Source organism: Argopecten irradians, chromosome 14, assembly GCF_041381155.1.
Source record: "Argopecten irradians isolate NY chromosome 14, Ai_NY, whole genome shotgun sequence".
Taxonomy (NCBI): domain Eukaryota; kingdom Metazoa; phylum Mollusca; class Bivalvia; order Pectinida; family Pectinidae; genus Argopecten; species Argopecten irradians.
This window is the reverse complement of record NC_091147.1, coordinates 36,794,432-36,817,441: the sequence shown is the minus strand read 5'-3', so window position 1 is coordinate 36,817,441 and position 23,010 is coordinate 36,794,432. Positions and strand designations below refer to the sequence as shown.

At 33.3% G+C, this 23,010-nt stretch overlaps 1 protein-coding gene across 1 annotated transcript in view; it reads right to left on the bottom strand.

Moving 5' to 3' along the window:
- The window catches only part of LOC138307184 (A disintegrin and metalloproteinase with thrombospondin motifs 18-like), a 65,550-nt gene that overhangs the window by 33,656 nt on the left and 8,884 nt on the right, over positions 1-23,010 (bottom strand). The window contains 2 exon segments of the mRNA XM_069247817.1: positions 18,589-19,119; positions 21,327-21,426. Coding sequence (XP_069103918.1) covers positions 18,589-18,666 — 78 coding nt within the window. The 5' untranslated portion in view covers positions 18,667-19,119; positions 21,327-21,426.

Below are 23,010 nucleotides of genomic sequence, written 5' to 3'. Positions count from 1 at the left end.
CAATTCAATATTTAATATATTATATACACATATGATGTGCTAGGAAGCAGAGAAGGCGTTTTAATTAATATATTCGACGTAGGTTTGAATACACATGTTAGAGAACGATATAATTGTTCTTTTAGGTGTTAAAATATATTAAATCCAACTTAAAACATGTATACATTACGCAAATTCCCGATACTTATAAGCCCATTCCCATGTCCAAATAATTTTGTGTTTTATGACGCTATTGTATTAAAGAAAATTAATTTGGGTAAAGTACTTCAGCATGGAGTTATCTAAATATTAGAATCATTGCTTATTTTCATGGTGAATAATCATTATTAAACAAATTTATTTCGATAGAACTAAAAATAGAGCATCATTCAATATATACAAACTTTATTTTCTAATTTTTTATTATATAAGTATTTCTTCTTTGTAGTTGTTATTTCATTAAAATGTACCTAAACGGAAATTTTACAAAAGATGATTGTTGTTGTCTAAATAACATAATTCACACCTAATACAATCGTCATAATCTACAATGTTAATAAGGAATTGTGGAGAACTACAGGTTTTGTTGGTGAAAGGGGTTATTACATCCAAAATCCAGCAAAACACAAATGAACCATGTCTATGTCCAACTGTATAATTGCACATGTCGGGATTAGTGAAAAATCAATTTACATGTATAATGTATGCATTGACGTCATTTTTTTCAAATTTTATGTCGATATAAAAATGGCTGTAGACTGTGTGAATGTACACGGATTACATCGCAATAAATTGCACACTGTTATTTCATCATCCGAAGTTGTTTTTCTCTATTATTTGAAAACAAAAGCATTTATAACTATTTTCTTAATTCTTTGAAGATAAAAGGTACATTTGCCAAAATACAATCTATTTAGGGTATAATTAGGTAATCTGCTATTAGACAAGGCTTTTTAGATTTGGTGAATGCTGCATCTATGTGCAACATTAAATCTATACAAATAATTTAACTAATAGAATTGCATCTGAATCCGTTCGGTGGATCGAACTATGAGACCTGCCGAGTGCTAACCAGCCAAACTTATTCACGAAGTTCACTTTTTACATATCTTACAGACTCGTACCTGATTATTATTTTACGTTCTTTAAGCCGGATATACTAATGACGTCACGATTTATTTAGCTTATGTGAGACGACTTTTTGCTTCTCCTGTAAAGACAGTCTTCCATTCCTTTCAAAAGAAAAAAGAAAAATTTGTGTGAAGTACTTAACATTTGAAATATTTGCTACTCAACAAATGACTGAAATCTTAGTGGATACTTGTGGTCTTCGCGTTTGATATCATCCAAAAAGACTCATTATATACGTTCATATGAATGTAGGTAATCGTTAAAAGATCAAAGGAAAACACCTTTTGACAGATAGACACAAGGACAAATGTAATATTGAAGGGGCATTGGTTGGTACAACCTTGCACAATTTCGTTTGTTTTAAGGCGCAAATGATGTTTATTTCAATACCTTCAATCACCGATACGAATGTCAATGGAGATCGATGTATGGTCGCATCTAGTAACTGAGCAGCAATGAGAGAAGGTCATGCACCAAGCAACTACCACTCTTAACTTTCAATTCACAAGCAGAATTTCATAGTCAATTGGGTCATCTAAGGATTCACGACTTAGTATGGTTAAAAAAAACTTAAGAAATGTGTTATTGAAATTTAGCGCCTAGTTTCTGGTGGGTTTAGTCGCCTATAAGTTGCAAAACCAGTATTCGGTGAAGTCAATAGGCCAGGAGAAGCAAATTGTACTTAATTCACCAGTTGTCTTACCGGTGATAGGAAAATAGCAACATCGTACGTAGTATTTACTGTTTTATATGCACACAAAGTATATTGTACACATTTTGAGTCAAAATGTTTTGTTTTTTTAACATTTGCGCCACGGAATGTGCTGGAGACAACCTATTAAGCAATGTCTTAATCTCACCTTTACATGCCTGACTACATATCCATGCTTCTATGACTCTACTTGTGATTGACACAATTGCGCAGGTAATTTTTCGCGGTTTTTAACGCACAATAAATTAGCGAAATTTAAACGTTCGCAAAATTAAGTTTGCTTACAGAATTCCGGATGTCTAGGGGATATCTGGCCAACGACTAATGACATTCAGATGCTACTCCGGAATTAAAATAATCAATCGTTTTGGCCGTAAACACACATGTGTATTAAAATAAATAAAACGCTGAAAGATCAATACACAAGTTCATACGTTGAAGAAATGGATCGAAGAAATCAAAGTCATCAGATATAAATGTTTAATATACATTTTTGTCAATTTTAAAAGGTATTTATAGTCATTAATCATAGAAGAGTTAAAATACCGCTGTTATTATATCTTAAAGTGTCATAATTGCTCGAGGCCATATTAAGAACATCGGTCTTGTTTTTCTGCCAAGAGTAACGCATTCACTGTAAAATCCTATAGTAAATATAGAAAAAAATGTAGTTATTTTTGTTTTGTCTTAATATGACTCAAAAAAGAGCATACATGTTGTTGTCAAGTAGATTCAAAGGTTGTATTATATAATAAATATGAAATTAAAGTTTTCACATTGAAAATACTGGGCTTCTTCAGAAAAATACAATGTAAATAATAACATTATCCGCCTTTTCAAAACACCAATAGCGTTTAGTATACTTAAAATCTTATCATGATTGAGAATCCATGCGACCTTTTATCTTCTCCGAGACTTTAATCAATTTCACAAAGAAAGTCGTGGCATATTTGATACTGGTGAGGCTAATATGCCGAATCCCCATACAGTTTGGAAATCGATGCTATAATCTGTCTATAACTACTGTGGATAAAATGCAATGAGCATCATAAATAAAATTTAATCAATTTTAAATTAGAAAAAAAACATGCTTCGTGTACATTAAACGGTTGCTTAATGCTATCTCATTACATCTTCTTTTTAAATTAAATGTAAATCGGACTAATGCGCATGTCGCGCTGTGTTACGTACTTAATGAGAACATCTTCTTTATGTAATAGCGCTAAGATATATACCAACATGATAAAAAGCATACTAAAGATATTTGATTAATACCGAACATTTTTATATAAGCATTGAATGATCAAATACGACCCCTGGTGTATGAAGTAAATACCTAGTTCAATTCTTGAAATATCTAAAAAAATGATTTAATCAGCATTTCATAGACAATTTGCTTTAACTTTAAAAATATGAGTCGTCTGTCAAGTGGATAAAGACATCTTAACAGAGTGAAAGATTAAGCGTCAGGTTGAACAGCCAAAATTTTTCTCAGGGTTGAAATATCCATGTCCACTTGACAGGCCCATGTTTGTTAAATAGAATCTTACATGGGTCTGTCAGGTTCACAGGATTATCTCAACCCGAGTTAAAGATTTTTGCTAGTCAACCCGAGGCTTGCCGAGGGTTAATGGTCATAATCTTTCACGGGGGTTGAGATATCCCTGTCCACCTGACAGACCCATGTTTGATTCTTTTTCTCCCATACTTTAACGAGAACTGATGAAATTTCAGTTGATATGAACGTCGCCGCATGTATTGATGACGTCACTGTCTAGCGCTTGTGAGCCGATATTTCCATACACCGGTAAAAGACAGAACTTTCTTTTCCCTAGCAACCACGGGATAACCCTGTCAAGTATGGGAGAATATTTTTCTCTCATATTGTGAAGAAAAAAATCAGTTATTAAGAATTATTTTTATAATGTCAACATCACAGAGACGTCACAAGTCTCCGCATGAATCAATGACGCCATTTACAAGTCCATATGAGCTGTCTTTTCCCTAGTAACCGCGGGATTCTATCTTAATTAGTGAAAGAACTAAAACCCGATCACCATGTCAGTTGTAAAAATTAAATAAACGATATAGATTTTAATTCACCACACGTCAAATGATTAGTAGCGATAACCGATAAGGAATGAAACATCTCAACGTAAAAATTACAGTATGATATTAACTTACCAATCACAACTCAACATAACATGATAATTTACTAAGCGTCCATTACAGAAATCCTCCCACCACCCTCTCAGTTATAGTACTGTATTCGTGCCGGCATCCCTTAATACATTTATGGAGCAGTTTACACTAAAACTCGTGGAAAAGAAAACAATATCTTGTACCTAAAACTGTAATAAAATAGACACGGATATTTAAAAAATAATTATTTATTTAAAAAATGATATGTGCAATATTAATTGTTTATCTTTCCTGTGTTTTGTCATGTTTTAAATAATTAGACATCCATTTGATGTAACAACAATCCGTTTGTACTTTTTGAATTAAAACATTATGCCAAATGCTATCAAACTGAAATCAAGAACTGTAAAGCAAGCCTGGTCCTGATACGATCCAGACTTGTAGATGTTTCCCGATATCAAGCGATTACGTGACGCCTCAGTCAGAAACTCTCTTATGATACAGTAAGTAAAATTGAAAGCTCCATGACATGATTTGTGCAGCAACTCTGCTTTCACTCAATTGAAATGGAGTCGGTGTATATGATCATAAGTCAATCGTCTTGCAGCTCGACGACCAGGTGTTTTGTGATTACCTGTAGTAAGGTCTGACCCGTACACATCTGCATCATGCAGTTAACACTGGTACCCAACCACTTAACGAAATTGAAACAATATAGCTTTTATTTTTATTCATTTTGTCGTTTTTTTATTTTGGCTTCCAGGTCAAGAGTCATATGTTCGAGTAGAACAATGATAAATTACTCGTCTTTCATCATGACGGCTCATCTATTGGGATATAGATACTCTCGTTTCCTCCCGCATAAAACTATACACGACTACACCTATACAAACTATACACGCTATACAAACTATACACGCTATACAAACTATACACGCTATACAAACTATACACGCTATACAAACTATACACCTACTATACACGCTATACAAACTATACACGCTATACAAACATATACAATTACACGCTATACAAACTATACACGCTATACTAAATCAATACTATACACACAACTCGGCTATACAAACTATACACAGCTATACAAACTATACACTACAACTATACACGCTATACAAACTACAACAAACTATACACGCTATACACGATATACAAACGCTAAAAGCTATACACGCTATACTATACACCTATACAAACTATACACGCTAAAACTATACACTATATCACCTACAAACAACACGCTACACCTATACAAATACTATACACCTATACACATACACTACACTATACACTACCGCTCGTTTCCTCCCAATAACATACAAACTATACACGCTATACAAACTATACACGCTATACAAACTATACACTACTCTCGTTTCCTCCCGCATACAAACTATACACGCTATACAAACTATACACGCTATACAAACTAACTATACAAACTACACGCTATACAAACTATACACGCTATACAAACTATACACGCTAAAAGTAAAACATCGCTATACAAACTATACACGCTATACAAACTATACACGCTATACAAACTATACACGCTATACAAACTATACACGCTATACAAACTATACACGCTATACAAACTATACACGCTATACAAACTATACACGCTATACAAACTATACACGCTATACAAACTATACACGCGATACTGCTCATACCACTATGCATACTTCGTAATAATGTATTACGTTTCGTAGGTTTCTGGTTTTTTTTTATTAGTTTAACGTCCTGTTAGAAGCAATGATCATTTATCGACGTGTCAGGTTTGAGGCCGAAGGAAAGTAGGAATACCCGGTGAAAAACTACCGACCAGCGGTCATTACTGCCAACTGTCCCGTATCATATGGGATTCCATTAAAGGTAAACAAAGCATAATCACTAAATGACAATAATATAAAATAATACTCCAAATAATCAACAAAGCGAATTATGATTAGAGTAAACTCCGCCTTTTTGGTGTTATATCCCCATAATATAAAGGAATATTCAAGTTAATATTTTCAATTCAATACAATGCCATGAAATTACAGGTGAGGTTATATTTTACGTTATTTAATTGCAACATAAATATTCAAGTCAATGGAAATGCACGTTATAAGCAAAAATGATATCCCGTTATTGCTATCAATGATAAAACCGTCTCATGTCACATTATTTCAAAACACCAAATGCAAACAGTAGTCGTTTGTAACTTACATCTAACTTTCATTTGAGCCCTTCTTATACCTACCAAGTTGTATGTTTAAGAAGTCATTATTGATCGTAGCACATCGACCCTAAGACGTAGCCTTGGTACGCAGTCAATGTAATTGACAAATGATATATATTTACTGAAATGTAGTAACAACGTTACAAACGTGACATCAGCTCACTGTTAAAATTATATCTAAAATAGTAGTACGTGAAGGTCAGAGGGTTGTTCGGATGTACATGTAGCTGTGTCAATGCTCCGAATTCCCGAGGCCCGTGTGAACTTTAATTTCAAATCTTTGAATAGATTTTTAATTAAGTTGGGGTTGAAATTCGGAATTATTTCGATCTTAGTAATAATCAAAATATGTAAAGAAAGATTGTTGAGGAATCGATTAAATTCCCATGTAGAGAAACACGACCGGATTGTTGCAGCTGAGAGAGTGTAGGATTCAAACTACGGGATAATTAACCATAATATTATGTAATAACTCGGTCTTGGTTCTGGTACAAATCATTCTAGTAGGAACTAGTTAAAGTCAGTGAAGCATAACTGTTAATCTGTTTCAGTGAAAGCTTCCTGGGGGAAATGGCACGTTCTACAATCAACATACTATATAACATATCACCACTGTGGACTTACATAGAAAATATCCATGTGAAGATTGCCGGGGTATTCTAACGTAGAATGTGAAAAGAACATCCCTTTTTGTTGTTGTTATTATAACGGCACACCATGATATCAATGCCCTTTTGTATCCCCTACTACCCAAGTCGAGTCTCCCATACCTGGCCAAATGTTTTGACATGCTTTCAATTGTAGCGTTTTATTATTTACCCCTATAAAGGATTTGTCTCGATATTTGCAATCTTTACTTAATAGAAGGAGGCACAGGGGACATCACGATATCTTTTCCATACAGTCACGGAGTTAAATATAATAGATATTGTTTAGCGTAGATGTAAATGGTTTTTTCACGTCTTTCTACGTCAATATAATTGAAATTTCACAATATAGTTTAAATAATGACTTGACAAAATACTTATTTACACGAAGAAGCGTAGCGGAAATGTTGTTCAAATTTCAGGTTCAATTTATTGTTGTTTCTGTCAAAGTTTTATTTATATTGTTACAAAATGTGTTAAAATCTACATGATATTTGACTTATTTCACTTTTTCCACTGTGATGCACATTTGTTTAAGCGATACGCCGGAAACAGTCAAATCTTTGAGAAAACAGGAAACATAGCATAGCTAGGGAACTGTTTAATTCGGCCATAACCCCCAAACAAAAGTTCCTTATGGCGTCCCTGCTAACGAGGCATTTTGTTTTCTTTATTGTCAATTTTCTTGTAAAACATCACGTCAAACACAATAGAGCGAGAAACCAACATTAAAATGGGAATGTAACAGAGTTTGATAATTTTAAAAAGCTTCCAAAGATATAAGCTTGCCATTTATACTACACGATGTCATCACACTGTGAACGAAATTGTTACAATGAATTATTTATAAATTTACATATCGCGTGTAGTCTTATTTTTCCGCCTTTTTTAACCGCGCATTACCTGGATATCACTGCGGCAGATGACAAAACAGCGACACATAGATTACGCATGGTATCTGGCATTGATAAGGAGCTATAGCTACGTAAATTTTAGACCATATACATTGAAAAGAGATATTCTACCATTAGATGAATATCAGATTTTTAAGTGATTCGGAAACGTACCTTCAAAGGTCTTTAAGAACGAACTACTGTAATGCAACTGTGTTTCGCGTGCAATTTATTTTCGCAAATTTCGCTATCAAGGTAAATTCGCGAAAGTTTATCTCCGCGAATTGATATCTTCCACAATTCTTGCAAATGTAAATTCAAAGGTATTTCCAGTCAGCTTAAAATCTTCGCAAAATGTTTTGAAAGGAAGATCGCGAAATTTATTAGCCGCGAAAGAAAGATGGTTTACAGTAATAAAATGAAAAAAATGAAATAGGACAGTTGTGTTCCACCTCATTTTATTCCCACGTCAACAAAGTTTCGGTTCTTCAGTTCTATATCCACGAGAAAAACTATAGGTGTATCCTTATTCACCTCCTGATACCATTGTAGACTGATCAAATTTACATAAAAAAATCCTAAACGTAGTTAACTTGTTTTTATCTTTGATCACAATATTCTAGCATAGGTTTTGTAATTACAAAAAAACCCATCAGTATTCTATGAACATCCTAGTCATATTTTGTAATTTGAGCTTTTGGAATTGTGTTTCGGCGTCTGACAGTATCTCCCTGTGTTGGGAGAAATCTTACATTACATCATGTAGGAGTACAGTAGAGTGCTCCAGAGGTGAGGGCGTTGTTATTGTGCGGATTGTATTATCTCGATTCTGTGAGTCATGCTTTTATTTCTTGTGATCCAATTTCCCCAAATCATCAAGGGTTATGGAGTCAGGTGAATTAAGTGAAAATGTGTGCTTTCTCAAAACATCTTTCAAAATCTTTACATGTATATGGAAATGTTAACACCATATCTAAAGATGAAATGACTGAAAATGTTGACCACGAAAAGACATCACGTATTCTTATGTCTATTAAGACGGACCTGTTACTGATGTGGTGGAGTGAAAATCCTCAGAGAAGGTAATTTAAAATTGGTGGTCTTATATGTCACGGCGCCTTTAATTATCGCGGCCATTCCGATCGAAACTGTACAACACAGAAGGGATATGTTGGTATCTTAGCCAGCCTCTTCGATCCAATGAGTAACAAATGTGACACTTCAGTCGCCAATGCACGAACTTAACATTCTTAAAGTGATAAAATGCTTTTTATACAATGTAAACTTATGATTTTAGAGGATTAGCGTTTTTCGCACTAAAAAAATCATTCGGAGATTTGAATGCGTTCATTACATTTGGCACCATATGTTAATATAGCAATTCTTGCTAAGAAGTATATTCAGCATTTAGCGCCAAAATTGATGGCACCAAAAGAAATACGTTTTCAGAACGTTTATCTGTACGCTTGATTCAAATCAATACCACTCCATTTTAGCATATAAATTGTCGTCGCAATGAATGGTTTGATTGAGATGGAGTCCATATCAATCTCTCGGACAATTTACTGGCGGAAAATCGACGGGCAATTTCAGAAATGGTTTTGGATATTGATAAGAGATATAGGACGTCTGATTCCCTGTGGTATATGATGACTGGTTTGGTTAAATGATGTAGTTGTCCGCTGGGCCAGTTAAGTACTGACATCCATGTAATTGAGGACATGCTACGCTCCATCAAAATAGTATATGCATACAGGCGTCCATGGTCGATGATAGCCAATAAGTATGTGGAATCACGATTGCCGCCATCCTATCTTTTCATTCGTAGTTCGCATGCAGCCTATATTTTTATACAGGCTTCATGTAGTATAGCACGGTACAAAACGTGTGTAGCATTAGGAGCTTATATATACTGTAGACTGTGAGCTTATATATACTGTAGACTGTGAGCTTATATTTACTGTAGACTGTGAGCTTATATATACTGTAGACTGTGAGCTTATATTTACTGTAGACTGTTAGCTTATATATACTGTAAACTGTGAGCTTATATATACCGTAGACTGTGAGCTTATATATACTGTAGACTGTGAGCTTATATATACTGTAGACTGTGAGCTTATATATACTGTAGACTGTGAGCTTATATATACTGTAGACTGTGAGCTTATATATACTGTAGACTGTGAGCTTATATATACTGTAGACTGTGAGCTTATATATACTGTAGACTGTGAGCTTATATATACTGTAGACTGTGAGCTTATATATACTGTAGACTGTGAGCTTATATATACTGTAGACTGTGAGCTTATATATACTATAGACTGTGAGCTTATTTATACTGTAGACTGTGAGCTTATATATACTGTAGACTGTTAGCTTATATATACTGTAAACTGTGAGCTTATATATACTGTAGACTGTGAGCTTATATATACTGTAGACTGTGAGCTTATATATACTGTAGACTGTGAGCTTATATATACTGTAGACTGTGAGCTTATATATACTGTAGACTGTGAGCTTATATATACTGTAGACTGTGAGCTTATTTATACTGTAGACTGTGAGCTTATATATACTGTAGACTGTTAGCTTATATATACTGTAGACTGTTAGCTTATATATACTGTAGACTGTGAGCTTATATATACTGTAGACTGTGAGCTTATATATACTGTAGACTGTGAGCTTATATATACTGTAGACTGTTAGCTTATATATACTGTAGATTTACTTATTTTGTCGTAATCATGGTTTAATGCAGTATGGATTTTGAACATATCACCGAAGCGTTGAATTTATGCATCCGTAATACTATCTATACTTCTAATAAAAACAACTTCTTTATAATTAATGCAAGAAAGGCGGATGAAATGTGTCATTTAATATATCAATGTAATAAAAGCTTTGTCATATTTCTATCAGATAGTACTAATGGTCATTATTTATTGAGCTATATACCGATCAATTTCTATATAACCGATAATTTGTACTAATTCCATGAGAATACTAAAACACTAATCCTGGTATAAGCTATATCTGGTATATCATTCAATAATGCTTGTAACGAAAATACTTAATTTGATGTCGCCGTTTCTAAAGTAAACTCTTACTGATTTAATCAACGGCGTAATTATTTCATAGACAGTATAGTCCATCCAGACATATAGAATCCTCAAATAAAATGACACAGGACGTTTATGGACGTTCACAGAAACATCAACAATTATTACATACAAAACATACAGATAAATTATAAATACAATGGCTATGCGCATTGTCTTAATGATCTCTTCGGTCAGTATATAAAGTACACTATACAATGTACCAATAATCGTTTTTCCCGAAAAAGATTCTTAAAAACAGATAAGGATCGGTAATCAAGCAAAATGTTATAGATAATTATTTCCCACTTTACCGGGTGTGTGTTCTATATAACACCGATAGAGGTTATAGTTAAACTCTGATCATTTCTTCTTGTTTGTGCGTTACTTAATTGTTTATTTTAATTGTTTTTGTAATTGATATCATTTAATGTGGGGGAACGTTGTGTGACGATTGTACCACGAGAAAACATATTCATTCTGGTTAAAATCTGAATTCAAAATGGTTTCAACTGGAGTTCTGCCTTCATCCCATCTATTTTGAATAATATAATTGTACTAATGTATAAAACCTGACTAAACGATAGCTTTAACGACAATTTTGTCTCTGTCACATGTGTTTTGTAAGATATTTCTGAAAGATAGTGTGAGTGAGGAGATTATGGTAAATTATAACCAACCATAAGTGCACTGATGATTAGCCCTCGCATTAACTAACACATTACCATTGACACAAAATAATATCGCTACGAGCAAGTAACAATTGCTTTAGAGCTTATCATTAGTTTATCATTATACCAGTATCTAGCAGAAATCGGTATAAAGATGGTAAAACCTACAGTGGAAATATCAGGCCTGTAACGATACAGTGGGGCGGACAGGTCACGCGCTGAAGCCTACTGTGGCTAATTATCTTACCTATACATTACCTGAAGAATCCAATTAAGACCTAGTGAACACCTGTATTAAGGAATCAACACTACAGATATTAGGTACGTACTGAACGACCCAGACTTCACTACATGTATAAAACACACAATATTTTCATCACAACGTGCAGTATGTAACAATAGATGCAACAATAGCCATAAAAATGAGACAGTCATTGGCCTGACTTCGTTAATAATTCCCATGAAAGGAACGATGATAGTGCAGATATTATGTAACGTATTTACTTAATTCGCTCTGTCTGACGAAGCATTCACCACATTTAATTAATAATCCGCCGATTGCTACATCGATGAATGATCTTAAAATAGACTCCTATATCATGATCGTCCTAGATTGGTATTAGACCCGTACTAACGCACAATCAAAAATCCCAATCGGCAAACAAATGTTTTATTCATAACAAAACACATTTTCATCCAGATAGGAATAAGAATCAAAACAAGCTTAGAATATAGGATATTTCATTACACATAATAGTTATTTTGTATCACATTTATACCCATATATATAAATAAGAATCAAAACATGCATAGAATATAGGATATTTCATTACATATAAATGTAATAGTTATTTTGTAACATACGTTAATTTAGAAAGTGTGTTCTAAAATACTTCCATTACAGTTCTGTCAATCATGGCAAAAATACGGATATACAATGCATGACATTCACAAAAATACCAATTTTGATTAACGTCCTGACATTTAACTAACAAAGCAGTATGAGTTTGTTCATAATTCACAAAACGTTTCGGTAATATGTTTAAATGTTCTCATTTACCGGGGTTAATATGATCTGATGGTTTTTCCATTTATCTCCAAAGAACGAGAGATATACATAATGATGTACTTTTTCAACTCAGTGATTTGCGCTGTATACGGTTTTCTCATTTCACGCAGTTATGATTTCAGTTTGGTGCCCTCGCTTATATAGCGTGATTTCAGTTTGGTGCCCTTGTCGATATAGCTATTTCGCAGATTACTAAAAAAAAGATGTTTTCACCTAACAGCAAACGAAAAACACTTCATTACACATTTGTACGTTCTTAAATTAAATTAGCTGTGAACAAAGTAAATTAAAAACAGATGTTGAGATTGAATACACATTTTTATAAGATTACTGTGTTATATATGTTTTAAGTCGAACTAATCTATCCTTTACTTAACAGTTTGCATTTGCATTTTTTCGAGGATAAGTTGTAGCTGTTCCAAATGTAGGCAAAGTTGTCATGTTCAATGTTAGTTTGAATCTATTAATAGCTCCCGTATTGACAAATGATAAACAATCAGGAAGTGTCTAAAATATGAACATTTAAGTTATTTGGAGAAAGAGAAATTATAGTTATGTGTAACCAGCTCTTAGCATACAAAGAGTAGCTGCAATGTGATAATTACTCTGAAAGTCCAAATCGGCAGTTACCATGTACATGTTTGATAGGCCATTTAGATATCGCATGTTCATACTGCAACATCAAATACAATACTGAGTACTGTCGAGTAATATGCCTGCGATCGTGTTGAAAATAACTTGATATTTTCCTTTTAACTCACTGATCAAAAACGTTTATGACGTGTCAGATTTGAGTAGGCAAATTTTGGCAGAATGCGGATAAAATGTACGTCTACTGTTTTTAACCTTTTGAAGGTAATTTACAAATAGTGTCAAGAGGGTAGGCTTAGTGTAAATCCTATATTTGCATTTATATAGCGTATTTCAATGGGTATTTAAAATATTGTAACATATCTTATATTTGATTGACACAATCTCCGGGATATATTAAATAATGTATCATATCTGATATTTCAATGACGTGATTCTATTTTCTATTTATTCGTATCGCTGTTTTATTTTTTTAGAAAGTCTAGAGTAAAACTAACCATTATTTTTATACTGGAATGGAATAATGAATTTTTACAGGCTGGCCTTCATGGTTAATAGCAATGTACAACGATGAATAACATATATTAACTATGCATCGGGTAAATTTCGATGGATTTTATTTTTGCTGTTCTCGCTTTTTAACTTAAATCCGCTCATTCAAAAAACACCAAATTGTTTAGAATTCTACAGTAACGTTATGAAGAAGTTTAACATTATCGTAACATCTTTGGGATCTTACGTGTACAACATGCAATCGTATTGACAACTATTCTTTCAAAAATAATTCCGCTCTCGAACGATTCTACTCAAAATTGATTGCAAAGAATGTATAAGTAACATCCATACTGTTAGAGAAATTGGTGTACCACACAAATAAACCCCCGCTTATAAAAAACCGCGAAATATTGACCTCGCAAATTTTAAGCGGTATACAGTACGTCAAGATTGCAAAAGTGCCGGTGTTGTTTTGAACATCATGTATTTCCAGTTCTGCAAGCTGATGATATTTCATGTTTATCAGTTATGGAAATTATATCTGATGGATCAGTTTTGTTTTAATTTTGTTTTGCCATATCAATAAAATATTGGTTTCCATTGGAAAAGGTAGAATCTATCAAATATGGGAACTATTTACATATTAGTTAGGACAATCGATTTTTACAGATTACATTGTGGTTTTGTAAATACACAGCCATTTCATTGTTGATGAAATGTCACAATAGCAAAAGCATTTTTACAAGTATTTGTCAGTAGCAAATATTTAGCTTGAAATTAACGGACAAGAAAAAAAATTGTTCATTGATATAACATAAAGGCCAAATACTGAAACGAAAATTCAGTTTCATAAAAACAATTATTTTATGAGAAAATGTATATAGATGGCCTAAGATGATATTACAGCACCAAATAATGCAAGATTCACTGCATTATTGATGTTGTCAATGAAGATTCATCTTCACATGGCGCTATGATAGTCAACAAACGCGGGGTAATTAGGACGGAAACTACCTGCGTTAGTGCACATAATATCTTGGGTCGAAATAACCCGCCATATACATCAAACAGGCCGAGACATTTCGTACCTGCGCACTATAGATGTCAACAAACATGCAGACGAACACGTCGTGTTAGTGTTATTTTGGACTGAAGAAGGCCCTATAGTGGCTGAATATATATTCCATAGACATGATTTTGATTTTACTTTATTTTGGCCTTTTATTTCGGATTATTAATATACTAGCTTTATACCGTTTTTACCTCATTATGATACCTGCGTTATGAAAATAAACTTTTAATTTATGTTTATTTAAATTGTTCATCAGGTTCATAAGTGTAGTATTAAGGAAACGATAATGACGTTTGGTACTTTACAAAATCAACAGTCTCCTAGATTTAAACGGGGTTTGAAAAGATTCCGGAAAACGTTGAAACTGTACCTATTGGTAAATAATGAAAGGTGACATTTTTATCTGATATATATATACCAAGTAAACACAACGTTAACAGATCTATAAGATGACGCATTTGGTTGAATATAGGTGTGTTGATACCGTTATAAATCAAATTACCATAAGTGCCCCTGTTTTGCATTTTTCACAAGTTAGCCATCCTGAGACAGAACGAAACAAAGATCAGCTTTGTGAAGTCGATCGTAAATTCTCACTATTTAATTGAAAAACATTGATGTCATTTTCTGAATGTCATTGAGATATGAAAGGAATTTTGTTTACAAGTCGTGTGAATATTCACAAAAATTCGTATAAATGTACGATTCCATTGATTTTCCAAAGGATTACATTTCCAAACCATTACGTAACTTTGATGTCGCTATTCTGACATCATGATAACGACCGGTTTTTACACCATTCTATAAATGTTTCTTCATAGAAGTATGCCGAAAAACAATTGGCCAATCAGAAAGCCGGATTTAGATACGAAAACCAAAGCTCAATTACAATGTATGTATGTACATTGTATGTGTACATGTAACTACTCTTCTCTATGGACAAATGAGAATTTATACCAGTAGTCTGTTATACGGTATCTTATTTGAAAGAGCTAGAAAACACAATGTTGTGATTTCAGCTTGCATCGTTTACATAACACCCAAATAAATAGAAATAGCCAAATGAAACTTTTTGATGGCGTGTTTGTTTATCCTCACAGGATAATATCAATATATTTATACATATTGAAATTACAAACGAAAGGAAATAAAACAGCTTCATCAAAGCCATATTAAACATTATTTTTTGTAAACAATCCAATCTAAATTTCAATGATTAAATATAAATTCAGCATTAATTTCGTTTTTACGTCCAATTAAAGAGAAAGGAAAACTTTGTCTGAGAGGGTTTGAAACTGGTGCGCGTGAGTTATTAGTATCATTGTGACTTGTCAGCAAATATGTGCTGCGATCATTTTGCGCAATGCCAATAATAACCTATAATAACGCCGACATACTTCTTGTATGCCGAACTCAAACTCGCGCAAGCAACGCAACTGTGCAAAACACATTGTTTATAGAACTACGCAAATCACTTTTATACTTGCATATTTACTTTTCAAAGTGCTCGATCATTTCTGGTAAGTAATTTCGTTTTAGTAAAACAGGATCCCCTGTTGGTTTTGTAGACTTTACAGAAATCCGACTCGGGTATGGATATAACGTAAGCATAGGACTACGAAAATGTAAAATTTGTCAATGTTTTTTGTTTACTTTTTCATAAGGATTGTAGATCAATGGTTTCATGTAACATATTGCTTCGTGGTTATGTTGCAGAATTACCTTTTATCAATGAATGAACAACAATGGTAATGAAAAATGATTTACAAAATATAGACAAAGGATATCCGATAAGTCTGAAGGAAACGCACCGACCTGATAGGTTGTTTTGCAAAAATTCGATGTAAAAAAAACGTTCTGTTTTTCTATGTTTTACTTCCATTGTTTCTTTGCAAACCATAAAACGTTTGAGGCCTTTCATCAAATACAATTGCATCACCGTACATTGTAACCTTAATAAGACGGATTAGAATATGCTACCTATATATAGATGACTAATGCTGTATAGTTGGATTTATTCACGGTTGATTATGTTCGCATATACTCGAGGTCAAGGTGTTTCCACGAACTTAAATGCCCGCCAATGAAATAACAAGTCAAAATGGCCCATATAGCTTATTACTGTTCAAAATATTACAAATGCGCATTACGCTTCTCTCCGCGAATAAGTATAGAAAAGGCAATCGCGATATATTCTCCATGGGATTTTAAATAACTAGTATTGAGAAGTTACACAATATTTATTGCCGAATAGTTTATTCCTATCGTAAATACCAAGATATTTTATTACATAAATTTCATTATGTAGAAAATGTTTTTGTGGTTGCTATCACGATTGACATGTAGAGAGTGAGTATACAGGCTTTGTCGGCTGCCCGATTTAATCTTTTAATTTCATAAAATGTCTTAAAAATCAAAATCAGAATAATAGATATTTGTTTAATACAATAGTGAAATTATTTGCACGGAGCCAAACCACGAAGATCTCTACATGTACGCATAAAAACAATTTCCAACCCACGAAAGACATTACCCACGAACAGTTTATGTCGTACAGTAGCACTTATAAGAGCACGTTAATGAAATATCCAGATGTCTGGATCTAAAGCCTAGTGAACATCGTTGGCAAAAAAGATTTCTTTACAAAAGATTTGCAATACATTGTGTTTTAAGAAACTGATATTCGCTTCTCACGGACCGGTTACAACACGACTGGGTGACAATGTATCTATGTTCTGGCACCGAAATAGAATCAATATTTTCATTTCAATACAGCAAACTTAATATACATTTACAATAACTCAGATAACATTTACGTTCATGTAATGCATAGCTTGTGTCAATAAAGATTTCATCAACAACTAAAACGTACATGTATAAAAGAAACATTTTACAATGGAAATTATTTGAAATATTACTATATATATATGCTTTATGTGAGTGGATAAAATCGGGTAATTACTGTCTGCCTATAACAGAACCTGCATTCAATATAAAGACAAGAACTTTCTTTAATGATATTGCCATTGATAGCGTACGTTTTAATAAAACTTTTCATGAAACTGCTTGCGTACAAATTGAAATATTGACCTGAACATGACAAAAGACCTATTAGTGATTGTAATTCCAGTGATTCCAGTACTTTTGAGGATAATTTCTTTAAAACATCATGTGTAGAATATCAGTCAAAGGATTAAATTACGCATTATGTTTTGGTGCCTCCAGTTTTACTATTTAATTGTCCAGGGGTGGATATAATGTCAGTTATAAGTAATCCCTGGAATACACATGTAGCGAGAATGCCAAGAGTGATGGAATAGTAAAACATTCTAGCGCAAGAATAAGATAATTTCAATATCTAAATCAATAAAAATCACGAAAATTCCATTTACTTTCCTTGTCAAATTGTTTCAAGCTCAAAATAACACTACATTTGTAGTTATTTTACAAAAATGGAATACAATGAGAAAAAAAGAAATGTATCTTATAGATTCTTCGGCGCTTGGAATTAAACATAACAATTGATCAAACCAATTTTATTTCAAAGAAAAGAAAGAAGAAAGAGAGAAAGAAAGATAGAAAGAAGAAAGAAGAAAAAGAAAGAAGAAAGAAAGAAAGAAAGAAAGAAAGAAAGAAAGAAAGAAAAAAAGAAAGAAAGAATGGAAAAATAAAATAAAATGGATCTTACCGTTTCTGCGATTCTGTTTGGAATGCCACTTAAGAGTTGAACCAATTCAATGTTATTTCAAAAGCAAAAAGCAGCTTGTTTGTTTGCAAATATAAAATTAAAACAACAAAAAAAGAAAGAAAAAATGAATTGTATCTTACCGTTTTTGCGAATCCATTTGGAATAACACTTAAGATTTGCACACAGACAATCAGTAGGTACAGCGTTCTGGGGGACATGGTGGGATGTAGTGAGAGTGTGTAGAGCAGCAGGATGGCACCCAAATCATATACCCCTGGAATCACGTGTACTGGTATTTAGCAGGGCTGCATATTGTGTTTTAGTAACCTGTCAATCACCGGCACACATGGAGCATGATGCCGTCCTTGTTGTCCAATCTTTAATAAGCAAACGTGCGCTGATGTAATAATCCGGGCAATCAGTCCGGTGCTGTGATGTCACGTTCCGTGTGCTGGTATGTTTGCGGTATTAGTTGACAATACTAATAACTGGTTACTACAGCTTTTTATCCTGTCGTGCCTCCCTCTGTGATGTCATGAGTCTGATGTGGATTATGTTTGACTTTGCGTTCGATGTTTTGAGGTATTGTACTACCAACAGATCACATCATCTCCCTGGACCACATCCTCATACCGTACCGAATCATTGCTTGGTCTAAGGTGCACGATTTCCTGTAAGATATCCGGACAATCAATGAATTCATTAACATTTTATGAAGCTGAGAAACTGAAAGGTGAAGTCCTCCCTATATACACAAACTAACACCTTCACACAGATTACGCGCTGTTATTAAACTTCAGCGACAATAATGTTACATTTGTGTGTCGGGGTATTCGACAACACGCTACACGGGTATCAGACACATGAGTATCATAGATATATGTAGTATCAGAGCGTATTACTGTAAATACATAGCCGGTGAAAAAATGAGCCAGTACAATGACCTATAACTAGAAACATGCATATATATAGGTGGTAATTAGTATCCCGATGATTCTGTTGTTAAAATAGTGAGTGGTATGTATACTATCGTTCATTAGCGTGACACAAGTATTAGCAGGGTCTGAATATTGGGTTTGTTGTAATTGTATCCAACACACAGTCCATCTTATGAAGGAAAGCTATAGAAACTTCAATAAATATTTCCCTGATTCACTTCCATATAAACATGCGTTATCCTTGTCTATCAAACCGTAACATTCAATGAGTTAGAAGATTTCAACTCACACGATATTTGTTTTTGATCGGTTTCCTGCCTAATGGCCTTGATATGAACCCAGATAACAACAAATTGCCATACATGGCTTGCCATGCACCTAATGTTTAAAAATTCCAACATATCATGGTCACCTTCCACAAGAGGTTTGATTCCTAATCATATTTTGCATACAACCACTGCATTTGGTTACAGTATACTGGGGTGTTCAACTGAGGAGAGCAGGCTTTCAAAGGACTAAATGCTTGTTATCGTTGTTGATAAATGTGACAATGATAGGTTTTTGTTTTGAGTTTTTGTTATATATATTTTGGATGAAAAATGCAAGAAAGTCAACTAAATGCGTATAATTATTAGATACCAGTATATTTTATCTTAAGCCATTATACTCCACTGCTAGTTATTAAAAAACATAGATGTGAATATCAAAATAATATTTTAAATTAATTCCCGTCATATAGACATATATATGGGTTGTACAAAGTACTGTATTAGTAGGTTTAAATGTATCACCTTATCGATAATATGTTCTGTTGGTAACAATAAATCAACCCTAGGTTTTAATACGAATATATTTTTGTGAATAGAAACAATCCTGTCAAGTTTGAACGGAGTAATATCGATCTATACACTGATTTAGGTTACATGTATGATGCAATAAACAAGATTCCATTCATCAACACTTCAATACCTGTTATCGTTTCAATTCGAACATTTCAGATCATCCTTTTTTATAACTGATCGATTGGATACACACTTACGACTTTTATTTTATCATAATGAAATAGTTTGTAATCAATTAATCAGCAATTTGAAACATATTGATGCTAACAATATTGTTATAAAACTTACAATTTACAATTTACAATAAGTCAAATCAGTCGTTGTGCAACAGAGTTATGGCAATTTAATCCAGGTTTATAATTCATAATAAATAAATATACATTAATTCATATTTTACACAAAATATTGTTTGCGTAATTTTGCGAGTAAGCTGGAACACGAAAATAAATGCTTCGAAAAAAAATGCGCTTTAGGTTACTTTTTGTATCATCCTCAATACTCCAGGGGTTCCGATCACTTACGATCTATACACCCCTTGACTAGCTTATAGTAAAATTGGAGGAAGCTCGCTCAGCGGAAAACATCTGAACCAATCACAGGCCTGCATTGAAGACTACAGAGAGGGCGACGCCCCACTTTAAAGCCACACAGCCAACGACAGTATACCGTTATACGGCTCTTAGGATATACACTAAAGGACAAAATTACCTGTTCTGTTCTGTTGCCTCCGGTGATACTATGAGATAGTTCAGGATCGCAATTCCTGCAGTATCGAGGGTGACTCTGATTATACATTATTTCGTTTTACACATTTTCTGTATTCGTGGATATGTTAAAAATAACTAAATAATGCATAAGCAAAGAGGTCTACTCTACTAAACTACCAAAACCTAATGGTACTTTTTAAGAATATCAAAGTGAGGTTTGTGCCTTAGGTGTTTTTAAAATGTTATTTAGATAGATATCCGAAAACTAAAGGGTAATTGACACGGAAATAATTTAGAAATTATTAATTTCATTACCTGTTATTAAATATACCATTTCTCATGCATAGATATTCTGAAAACTGTGAATTTAAGGAAACGTGATCATACTTACCTTAACATTTCATTGTGTCAAATAATAGTTTTTCTCTAACACTTGTCGTTACATACCTACATATTACTAAAATCACTCATCATGTTGACTTTGTTTTTTTCTGAAACGCAAGAAAGAATCTTATTAAAACGGCGCTCTTCATAATACATAAAACTGAGAGTTACTAACTTCACGATTTTCGACTGCGGATGTTATATCTTTATTTTAATGATTATTTTGTATATAGGTTTAATCATTTAGAGGGTCTGCGTGTGACTGACTAAGCGCCTCTGTTATTGATATGTTCATGTACTTAAGGAAATACACTTGCCCCATTGAAGCCGGAAAACACATGCATCTAATCAAACAAAGTGCCGTTATTGTATTAAATAAATCACCGATTAGTTGTGGTAAACAAAAATTAGAAATGAAAGAAAAACATGACCACAAAAATAGCATTAGAAATGCATTTCATAAATCACTTCGAAGCTGTGGTAAAACATAAAATGTCGACAGAATTTAAAAACAAATAAAAATAGTAAAATTAGCCACCACAGATATAATAGAAGAAACACATTAGACATTTAAAAGGTAAATTAGCATTGTTTGACAGTATTTAGCTAAACGTTTAAATCACATTAAATTGCTTGCAAACCTCCCACTGCCTTCTCGGTGTCTCAGCAAAACAAAGTGCGTTTTTCAGCACTAATTACCTTAACCGTTAGCTACTTACAAAGTAAGCGTTTATTTTTTTGTTTATGTGACATAATCTATCTGAACTACAAAGCAAATGGATCTGTGGCATGCATAGATACAATCTTTACGAAATAAAATCCATAATATACCAATTGATGAATATAAAAATAAACAATTATGATTCTTCAATTATAGACCAGAAGTATCGACTGCTTTTTTTATTAAAGTGTACTTGGTATAACATTGTATCAGAGATATCACCGTCGGCATTTTATAAAATCAATTAAATATTTCGAAATGTTTATTTTGCCAGTTTTGACACTCTTGATTCGTGTCGTCTCGTCAACCATAATAATTTTGTCAATTCCATAGAAAAATTGCGAATATTTACCTATCTTCTGTTCTTACGAGTGTTGTACAATATTCCTATGTTTAAATATTTGTTTGTACATTAGTATGGAGTGTATTGTCGCTGTGTTTGCGGGCCACTTAAAGCGGTCGGAAGTCCTGTAGAAATACACCGACAGTTACGACCCACACTTGACATTTAACATGTGTATCAGAATTAATGTTTAAACTTAAGTCATATGGGATGACAATAGATAGGATGTAAATTTTGTCATCAACCTGCAATTAAACTATGTATACTAGATTTTTTCCATATTTTAATTTCTGTCTGGAATGAAAATAACATAAAAAGAACGCGATTTTCATGTACATCACAATAGAACAAAATAACTAAAGCATATGCTATAAGACTCTTTCATAAGTGGATATGAAGGCTAGGGATAGTTTACCCTCGGGAGCACAAAATAGAATGCCTCGGGTTTTACAACATTTTGTGATCCCTCGGGTAGAATATCCCTGTCCCTCATATCCTCTTATGAAAGAGTATTTTTCTCTCATACCTCGACGTTTTATAGCAATTATACTACTATGATGATACTCATGACGTCACAATGAATTTCTATCCAATGAAAATCGCTCCTTGTCATATTACACTAGTGAC